General features: G+C 40.1%; 1 protein-coding gene across 1 annotated transcript in view; it reads right to left on the bottom strand.

The window, feature by feature from the left end:
- Positions 1 to 234: 234 nt before the first annotated feature.
- The window catches only part of cdh10a (cadherin 10, type 2a (T2-cadherin)), a 32,244-nt gene continuing 21,430 nt past the window's right edge, over positions 235 to 11,048 (bottom strand). The window contains exons 7-12 of the mRNA XM_023950286.2: positions 9,351 to 9,604; positions 8,456 to 8,592; positions 8,257 to 8,378; positions 6,098 to 6,209; positions 5,707 to 5,958; positions 235 to 1,499 (exon numbers count right to left, since the gene is read on the bottom strand). Of these exons, the coding sequence (XP_023806054.1) occupies positions 1,009 to 1,499; positions 5,707 to 5,958; positions 6,098 to 6,209; positions 8,257 to 8,378; positions 8,456 to 8,592; positions 9,351 to 9,604 (1,368 nt within the window). The 3' untranslated portion in view covers positions 235 to 1,008. The remainder of the gene's footprint in view (positions 1,500 to 5,706; positions 5,959 to 6,097; positions 6,210 to 8,256; positions 8,379 to 8,455; positions 8,593 to 9,350; positions 9,605 to 11,048) is intronic.

The raw sequence follows: 11,048 nt of genomic DNA, 5'->3' as shown, positions 1-11,048 counted from the left end.
TAGTCGAAGGAATGTCAACATTGGAGCTAAAGCTCACCTGTTAAAGGGTTGAATAATATCATTCTCTGTGTGAAGGTCCCATCACCGGAAAACCAAACCAAACTGCAAAATCCACACACTCTACAAATGCTTCATTAAATATCTATGTTCTTAGACATGTAGACATGTAAAGGAATAGTAACTAACGGGTACATTTAAGGGATTTTAGACAGAAAATCAATGTATGTGACAGAATTTTTTTTTTTTTACATATTATTTTATTAGAAAAATAAGTATAAAAATATAAATATAAAACAGTATGACCTGGCATTCGAACAGCATGAAATCAGTGTATGACACCTTTCCTACAACATACACTTTCCATTACATGTTACACCTATATGATGAAATGAATTCACAGTTTGACAAATAAACTGCACCAACCATTCACATGAACATTGTTTGTCAAACAGAGATAGCAAATATTATTATAGGATGTCCATCATTTAAAAACACTTTGTACATTTACAGCAGTTAATGGAGTTGGCTGGAAAAGCCTTCTAACAACCCCCCCACCCCCATACCAAGCCAGTACCATTGAACACCGATAGTATACAATACTACTATCTCTCAGGTTGAATACAAAACACATTGTCCACACCATTGTTCACAAAAATCCTAAAATTTAAAGGCATCTGTACTGATTATGACCAAAGACAGCAAGATTTATAGATTTAGTCCATGAATGGAAAAAAAAAAAAAATCAAGCTCAGTTCAGGTCTTGGTTTCCATCCAATGTGTGCGTGCACGTCTGTTTGTGCATGTGCACACACAACTATGTAAATCAAAGAGACAACCCGTTAACTAGCGAGCTAGCTAGCAAACTAGACAGATAGATAGTTTGATAGATAAGTAGACAGACAGTCAACTAGCTGGCTAGCTAACTAACTAGACGCAGCTAGCTGTCATGCTAGTAAGTTAAACGGACACTGAAGATGGTTTTGGGCAAAAGAGAGACTGATGGCTGGTCTAGGTCTCTCTATCGGGGCTCCTACCTATGTACAACTCGGCCAGCTTTTTGAACTGCGGTCCCCAGTTGCTGAGGTAATCGTAATCCTGGTCGCCCTCAGTGGCTGCTGACTCCAGCGAACTGAGGGATTCAGCCAACGAACCAGTGCCCTCATAGGCGTACGTGGCCAGAGAGTCATAAGGGGGCGCTGTCGGGTCAGAATCGTTCTCCTGAAGCCTCCCGTTGATGAAGTCTCTCACATCAGCGTTATCCTTTATGGGCGATGTCCTCCGAAAAGGAAACAGCATTTCGGGTATGATGTCCCTGCGTAGCTTGTTAGTCTCCATCACCTCTGGGTTGCGTAGCGTGCCGATATCAAAGGCCTGCGTGTCCTCCTCTCCTCCGCCTTCATCGTTGTAGCTGACAACGTTGTCTCTGACATCCTCTTTGGAGATGATCAGAGGCTCCTTCTTCCTCTGCCTCCTCAGGGCAGCAAACAGCACCACGATCACTGCACAGAAACAGAGAGAGGGAGGGCAGCATAAGTTTTGTGCCTCCTAACGTCATGTATATTAGGGAGGGTGATTACAGTCGCGTGGGGAAGACACATTTGCTAGCAGCGACAAATCCCTCACACTTCCTAAGGTCTTCACCTTCTTTTATTAAAAAACCAGTGAGAAAGCTTTTTCTGCCTTTTCCTCCTGAATGGCACATTCACTTTGTAAAGTGCTCTGCGGTTGGAGGATCCCTTTTTACACACTTCAGCGACTCAAGCCTCATTTCATCTGGGGCATAAAAGACAGTCATGCGGAGCACACATGTTCTCAGCGTGCAATGACGTGATTGCACATTTGAAAATAAAGCCGTGATGTTTCTGTAAAGAGGACACAGCTTCTTATTCAGCACCGGGATAAATCTATTTTTACCTGAGGTCCTCTTCTTCATCCTCATGTTTTGTTCTCACAGCAGGTGTGCCAGTTGCCTACTTGCCTCCCCACCTGGGTGCTGATTACACTGCCTCCAGCAGGGGTTGGAGGTGGCTATTTAAAATATTCTTTATAAAAGTATGGGACTGACCATCGCCTGGGTTCATACAGTGTTAAAGCCTGCTGTGAAATCTGCCAGATATGGCGAGCCGTTTCAGCTCAGCGCCGGCCCATCGGAGTCAAACAGAGGTGAGAGAGACAGTCTGTCAGGGGGCTTCAAGCACAGAAAAGCATCAGATAATGAGCAGATGTCATGATATTTTGCTCAAAAGGAGAGCATGAAGTGTAACCTTCAGTGCACCTACATGCTGAAGGAGATCTACTCCCCAGCAGAGGCAGACTTATGTATTTTGAAATAAAGATGGACAGATGGGAGAAATTGAATTTCTTGTGTCAGTTCTTCAGTCAGTCAAGTAGAACATTAGACTTGGGTCAAGTTTCAGTCGGAAGAAGTTTATTAAACCCAAAAGATGCACAGATTATTTGACAATATATCAGAATCGGAGGATTTTCTACCAGATCACCAAGCAGCAACACCTATTTCAGATTTTTTAAAGCTTTTTTTGCTCATGTGCATCAATGACTATGAATTTGTTTGTGTAGTTTAACTCTTATATATACATAGAGTTGTAAATAATCATCAGATAACATTTTCCAAATGATGGTGATAGAGTTGTAATTGTCGTATCTCTAGAATTGTTTTATAAATTTGTGTTGCCACTTTTTGTATTCATATTATGTTGTTGCTTTGTGTAAGCTTTTACACAAATGCTTTGCTATCCTCCTTTGGCCACATAGTTTTAATTCTCACCACCTAAAAGCAATGTTACGACAAAAAAGCATTCCTTCAATAAAAGAAAACGTGCAGGAATGAATCCAAGATAAAACCCATTTAAAAAAAAAAAAAGTAAAGCGTTAAAAAAAGAATAGAAAACATTAATTACATTACCAACATAAGAGCATTTATTTATTGAGATCAATAAAATGTGACCATGAATCCATGACTTCTAGTAATTTCATTTAACATATAAAACATGTACAAATATTTGGCATTAGGGTAGCAAGAACTCCTTTAATTTGTTACTGATGACTTTACCACTGTCATTTACAAAATCCAATAAATATCTGTTTACTAAAGCTGCCTTTTTCCGTGTTGGAGGTCACAGGGAAGCTACTGAAGGACAACGGCGAGCTACATCCTGGATGGTTCACCAGTCACATCTACTTTAGTGAAATGTTGTTACTTTGTGTTTGTCTACACTTTTACATCCACAATATTTATGAGGGTTCAGAATGGTTGAAGTTCTGCTTTGGGTGAAGGACTTATAAAATAATTTTGTCCTTGACCAAAAGCATGTATTTGTTCTGATTTTACGAGGAAAAATTATTGGAACATTTGCTTTTATATGTTAAGCAATAAAAGTTACAGCAAATATTGGAGTAGTTGTGAACAGTTAACTTGAGGCGGACTTGGCTGCAACCGGCTGTTTATTCAGTCGAATTACACCATCAGAGTTCCAAATTTATTTTTAGTTATCCCACACCAGTGTTTCAAATAATGCTGGTCATCTACTATAAACCCTTTTTATGGATATTTAAATCCACAGACATGACTGAATACCATGTCTATGTGTTTTTGTGATTTCTTATCTACATCACGTTAATTAATGACAGTTCTGAATATCAAAAACTGAAGTACATCTTAAGTGCGTGTGGTTAGTTTTAGCAGCTGCAGTTTGATTTTTACAAGACTTTTGACATTTTATCCATTTAGTCAGTCTTTGAATTTTCCCAGTAAGATTAAATATTGTTTTGGGTCAAAAAGCTGTAATGATGCGTGTAGGAGAACTGTCAAGAGTTAAATCAGTTAACAGATAAAGTCGAAGAAGTCTTGTTAAATGTTAAAGGAGCCGTCCAACATGATGTTTAGTCAGTGATCTGCTTCAATTACATTACAAATTATAATTGTATAACAAAACAAAATCAAATTTCATTGTGTTATCAATTACTTAACATCCAAAAAATACTTGCATATCATCAACATATAAGCTAACTAGGAGTTCAGACTTTAAATTTTGGCCTATTTTAAAGGATTTCTGTGATGTGTACAGTTTTTTTTTTTAAACTCAATCTATTTAAAACATTAACAAAAATGATGGTTGGGAGTCTAAACTATCAAGTAAATATATTAACATGTTTTGTGTCTAAACCTCAGAACATGTTCATATATTTACTTGTAATTCCTTCCCATTGAAAATGGTAGGTTCATCCACAAGCCAACAACTTTTGATAGTTACGTTTTATTTACTATAATTTAACAGGAAGCTAAAAATTTTAAAAGGGAGATTCTGAATATTAATAAAGGAAGAGTACATCAGTAAGAGAAGTTAATTTAAAAGTTGATTTTTTCAAATGAAAATAAATTAAACATGTTATGCCGATTAGTGTTTAATGTAAAACATTAAAGGGAAAAGAAGTGGCTCATAAAGATAATATAAGTTTGCTTCTGTCTGCTCCCTTTATGGTTAAGAGATGTATTGTTTTTTTTCTTATGAAGTCAAAATATTTTACTTATTTTCCTGAATTGTAAATGAAAAAATATAAAAAAACAAAATTAATTGAAAAATGACAACAAATAAAAAACGAACAAATCAGAAAGTACTAGGATAGAACTCACTTGGTCTTTCTTTAAGGTGATCAAGCACGGAGTTAAATAAAGCTTTCCCTGAAATGTGAGCCTTGTGAGGCATCTCCACTTCACCTCCCTTTGGTTAATATTTTCATCATTATTTTACCAAAGAGTGATATTTTATTGGATGCTTTAATCTTTCATGAGTGCAGTGATTTAGTGTTGTTTGAGGTCTACATTTCTTTTCATCATTGTGTTGAATGTTTTAAACATTCTTTTAATATACTCCGATGCTGAGCCGCTGTCAGCCGCAGCAGCGATCACTGACAGAATCACATCTTTATACTAGCATTTCTTTTTTGATTGCAGTAAGTTGGCAGTCCAGGCTCTTAATCGATCGGCTGATTGTAGTGATGGACCTTTAATAGCAAAGATTTACCCTCCATGTGGCCACTCAGCAGCAAGTCCTCCAGCAAGCAACTCTCTGTGGTCCATGCTATTGACTTTTTCACCCTGAATTGGCTGCAAAATGAAGCATATGGAAGTAAGTCCTGTCTGGAGCAGCAGCAGCTTGGCAATCATTTTAGTCATGGTAATGTTGGTCGATGTGGAGGGAAGAGATGACTGAGGATCTACGTTGTGTGACTGGAACTTGTCTTTGGAGGTATTGCTGTCTTGTGTGACTGTCTTGTGGAAACATGACTGATCACGTCAAACCTCTGACCACGCTATTCATCCATTTACCCAAGCCTATTGAATCCCCATCAGGGTCACAAGGATGCTGGAGCCTATCCCATCCACTGTTGGGTGAAGGCATCGTTCACCCTGGAAAGGTTACCAGTCTATTGTCCAAACAATCACACTCTCAGAGTCACATCTACGAAGACTGTATCATCACTAATGAAGCCTGTTTTAACTGTTGGAGGAAACTGGAGAAAACCCACATATGACTCAGGAGAACATGCAAATTCCCCGCAGAAATAACCCAGTTAAGGTAAGCAGATAACAAACAGCTGAAACAGAAACAATTCCAAGCGATTTCCCTTATGGCTGACAAAAAAAGCAGAGGTCAAAGGTCACTGCTCACACTTGAGTGGACTTACTCAGCAGAATAATGACGCAGAGCAGTATGGCCACCAGAGCTCCAGTCGTGAGACCATCTGAGAAGGGCAGGACCTCAGGGTTACACGACTGCATGTTTCCACGGCTGTCACAGCCACACACACGCACAATGAGGGTACTCGTGCTGCTCTGGATGGGGTAGTCGTTGTCAGAGATCACTACTGGCAGGAAGTACATGCTCATCTCACGGCGGCTGAAACCTCCCCTCCTCGTCAGGATATTGGCGGTGTTGTCTGTGGAACATTATGAGCTAGTCAAGCGCAGAAGCTCTGCAGTTGGGCGATGCATCAAGTATGTCATGTTTCACCATTTAGATTTGAAGGATTTGGTTCAATAATCGGTAGATGATTCAGGAAGAAGATCAGATCGTACCTTCTCTGTCAACGATTGTAAAGTTTGGGTTGGAGGCACTTATACTGAAGACAAATTTGTGTTGTCCAACGAGAGGCTCATCTGTGTCGACAGCACTTATTGTCTGAATGAGCTGCAAAATGCAAATAAAAAACATAAATGAGTTGTTAGTTAGACATTAGAAAAGAACTAAAGGTCAGTAGTTCTACTTATTATACAAAAACACTTAAAACAGACAGCAGCGATTTATTCTACTGCTTAGATGTCAGAAACATCAAAGTCTAATTATTATAGTTTATAATAGGAATGATCACATTTCCTATTTAGACTTAATGGTTTCAAGTATTCACCAAAGCTGAGGCTACATTCTACTGCAGTCATGGGAATAGAAGTATGAGGAGTAGATACAGAAATTAAAACAAGTTCAACATAGCCTGAAAGGATCAGGTCGACCACAGACATTGACATCTTACTGCTAACTTGTTATTGATATGCTCCCACCCACCCACAGAAAACCCACCAATCTGAGCCTGAAGAGGCAGAAGAGCACGGATACTCCATTAGAGCTGGAACAGCAGGTACAGATTCTGCTGCAGCCGCTGAGTCTCTCTCTGCTTGTGAAGCTTTGAAGTCGTCACGATTAAACGCGTACAACGTTTTCACCAAATTGTCACGTAAAGACTTTAAACACCAAAGTGTTGCATGTTAAACACTAAGTGGAAGTGAATTCTAGTTGTGTCAATGAACTGCAAAAACTTCCATTGATACTTTTAGCTGGACACCCCGCTCAGTTACAATGCATTTGATGTGAATCAATGGATTAATTCCCATTCAGCTGTCTACACATTTTAGGGTATTTTACAAGTATTCAAATATCTTAATATTCCCATTTATATTTCTGACCTGTTCCTCCAGAATCGGTCTGTTAACTATTCCCACTGTAAAAAACCAAACCTATGGAAAAGTTTTCCTTTAAGTGTTTTGGGAGCAGCCTGATGGAGGACCTGACTCAAGAAGTCCTTCTTAATCCAACTTATAACATATTTCTTATATTTGTGTACATTAGGTTTCATTATTTCTATTGATTTACACAAATAACATTTTAAACATATTGTTCATTTTATATTCCGATCATCTTCTGATCTCTTTCCAAAGCGATCCCAATGGTCTTTTATTTATGATAATTCAGATTTTAGCCAAAATCTAAAAAACCTGTGTTTTTTTCTAGGACATAGTTTCTGGAGAGCGGCAGGAGTTCATTAGAAATTCACCTCTGGGTTGGGAGGGACTGCTGGTGCAGAGTAAGCCTGCCCATATTTCCCCATCATCCCTTTGTTTACATGCTCTCCTGCCAGCTCACAGCCCCTCACACCCCCAACCTAACAAGCGATATCCAGCCGTCCAGTTTAGAGCCAGATTCCAGCTCAGACGAATAAAACAAAGACGTTCATGGATCTATTTGTCTGCACGTGGATGCATCAGAATGGAGTGGAGCAGGGAGCTGGTGGCCAGCCAGTTGAAGTTTGTCCATAACAACTATCAGCTTTTTCAAATGCCTTTTTTCATCTGCTCCTGATTCACAACAATTTTAAATAAAGAAATACTTGTAAATAAAATTTCAAGCTTAATTCTCCTTACATACTGTATGTCCTCCATATTTACAAAAGAACGTGTTAAAATTCTAAAAACACAATTTCCATTTAAATAGTTTTAAACATTACGTCAGGTTTTTACCACCAGTTTTTTCTCAATTGAATCTTCTCACTGTACCAGCTGCTGCAGCTCTAGCTTGGGACCTGGATCTCCCCCCGTACTGTGGTGAGGCTGCCCCCCCCCCCCCCCCCCCCCCCCCCCCGGGCTGCTGCACTCAGCTGTCTACACATCTACCCCCCAGAGGAATTTTTACTATTAGCGTTTCCACCCATTTACTTTGTTTGCTTTTCCGTGATCAGGCTAATGTTTAATGTTATCCTGTGCGAGAGGGGGGGTGTATTTTTTTATGTATTTATTTATTTTACAGCACGGTAACGTCTGTTAAGAGTGGTGTGTGAATAAATATGAATTCAGGTGTCTTTTGGCAATTCCTGGACTGATCCATGTTTTCCCTCCTTTCAACAAACCCTCATATCTGCTTCATAGCAGATATGAGGGTAAACTCATAGGCTGTGAGTTTCAAGCACCTGTCCTGCTTTGACGTTCTCACAGACAAATGTATCGTAGGACATGGCGAACTCGGGGGCGTTGTCGTTGACGTCCAGCACTCTGATGAACACGGGCACACGGGTGGTCTGACGAGGGTTGTCTGCAACAAAGTTGGTCAAAACGTTTAAAGTGGGCAATAATAATTGTACTTGTAACATAACTGAAATGGTTATTTACTGATTTCTGTGGCCACCACAGAGATGTTGTGCCATTTGGACATTTCTCTGTCCAGGGCCTTCAGTGTTGTGATGGTGCCGTTCACAGAGTCGATGTTAAACAGCCGCTCCAGATCTGTGTGCCGATCGATGGAGTATCTGCAGCAACAGCAACATCAGCATCATTACCTCCATGTATGCACTTGATGTGCCTTTTCAAGAAAACAACCTTTGTTCTCATCAAATTCATCTTTGTTTATTCTACTAAACTCTTTCTAGCCCCCCCATCCACAAAGGATGCTGTGCGTTTCCTTGAGCCAGCTCATTTGTCATAGTCACCCTTCACTCCAAATGTGAAGTAGTGAATATGCATCACAATGCGCCGTGCATTATGGGTCGAGAAGCACACAGCTCTGTGTTGGAGACGACGGGCGCCATATGTGCAGAACGGCGGCTCTGAGCTGTGTGAACCGATACAGCAAATTAGACTCTGACTTTGTGCAGAGCCACAGAGGGCTTACATAATCCTGGGAAATAAACAGTGTGTGTACGCACTTAGCAGGACTGCCGGCATGTTCCACGGGGAAATCACCAGAAGGGACACATGAATAATATGCTTTTCTTCTCTTTTCTGAGCTCACACGGCTGCCTGATGGATTAGATAAACCAGCGTGCGCACATTTTTATTAGCGCTCTATAAAAGCGCATGAAAGACTTTCTTTATGTACAACTGCTCTCTGGTGTTTGAATTGATTTTTTTTACCCTGTATAATTAAAGCAGGAAGAATAAGCTTTGAAACAATCAAAATGCTGCTAAAACGCCCACTTAACTCTTGAGGACATTTACAAGTTATTAGTCTACTTGTTTGCGTCTGGCACACTGTCGAGTTTAACACTCCGCTTTCAGTGCAACGTACTTGACAGGCTTGTCATCGGCGTCGGGGTCCCTGGCCGACACCACCCCCACGAAGCTGCCAGCTGCTGTATCCTCGTGCACCTCAATGATGTAGGGGTTCATGCTGAACAGAGGGGGCTCGTCCACGTCCTCCACCGTCACCTTGACCGCGGCGTAGTCTTTGAATTGTAAACCATGAATGAACCTTGCATCCAAGTAGGTGTTTCTCACCTCCACTTTGAACTCAAAGTCCCTCTTGCTTTCATAATCCAGCGTCTAAGGATGAAAGAACACCAGAAGAGAAAAGCTGTAGACTTTTCCAGAAGAGCAGCCGCCTCCAGGATTTTGATACGCAATTTACCACATTTCGTTTGTCTGCCTTTGTCTTCGTGTGCCTCTAAGTTCAGAGCTACAAATCCAAGTCAGGGTCTGGATGATCTTAAAGAAAAACTATGAAAAGTTTATTTTATAAGACTGATACGTATTTTTCATTTTGTGGGCTTATAGTATCAGATTTTCAGAAAAAGAAAAAAAAAGGTTTTCATATCTTTCCTTTATTAATAATTTTCACTAGCTTCCACTGATTTGGAAGTTTACTGGAAAGGAAAAAGTATGAGGTGATAAGTCTGACTTCCCTTCAAACGTGCAATCAGTTTAGACTCAACTCCCCATTAAGGGTTTTGTAGACCCCGCGTGTTCAGGATTAATAATAGTTGGATGAATATTGACTAAACAGGGAAAACCAAAGGAGGACATACCTTTACTTCTGACATGACCAAAGCCACTGCAAATGCGTTGATTTTATTCCATGTTTACTGTGAAGCTCGTATGGCTTTTCCTTATTTTTGGGTGTATAGAAAATCCATTGGTCCAGGCCAAGTCTGTGTTTATTTTGGTCCAGATTGAGTCCTGAACCGTGCGTTTGTAGTCTATATTCAGACTACAGTCTACAGGACATTAATGATTCTAACCAAAGCTTGTTAACAAAACCACAAGACTAAAGATATCTTTAGTCAATGGCCAGGAATTACAAGGGTGGGGCAAAGTAATGAGAGAAAGAATAATGGAATTCTTGCGCTTTGCAATTCTTGTCACTGAACGTCTGTATCAACGTCAGGTTCAACAGTTTTTACTTTGGTATGGCAGAGGAATGTGCAAGGAGGTTACTGAGGAGACCACTGCCAAGAAGGTACGTTGATAAGTGTTTATAACAGATAGATTGTCGGGAAAACAGCGTGAGAATCTATGTGGATCATGCTAAAGGTTGTTTTAACTAGCCTGCATTCCTCCGACCACACTTCAATGAGCTGCTGTTTCTTGTCGTCATGCTTGCTACATTCTTTTCTATCTACAACCTCGTAATGCCCGGCTACAGTGGCCGTTTAGGTCCAGTTGTTCCATTCTGAGTACATGGCCCATTCAAACTGAGAAACTCAGCAAAGCAAAGCTAAATCCTATTGGAAACTAACAGAGACCACTTAGAAAAATGGGTCAGAGAGCACTTCCTGGTCCCGGACTAGGGTCCGCTTTGGTGTATTAAGACAGAAAATATGTTCCGGATTATTGACGGAAAGAATTCTGATTGCCCTTAAGAGAGCTAAATGTGTCCAGTATGAACACACCCTTAGATTCCTGACTTGTTTTTCACCAGAAGTAGCAATATGTGTGGCTAAAGCACGTTTAGAAATACATTTCTAGTTTAATGAATCTTTTGCTCAAT

The sequence above is a fragment of the Oryzias latipes genome, chromosome 20, assembly GCF_053564925.1.
Source record: "Oryzias latipes strain Hd-rR chromosome 20, Olatipes_Hd-rR_3.1".
Lineage (NCBI taxonomy): Eukaryota > Metazoa > Chordata > Actinopteri > Beloniformes > Adrianichthyidae > Oryzias > Oryzias latipes.
The sequence above is the reverse complement of the archived record's forward strand: the minus strand, read 5'-3'. Positions and strand labels throughout refer to the sequence as shown.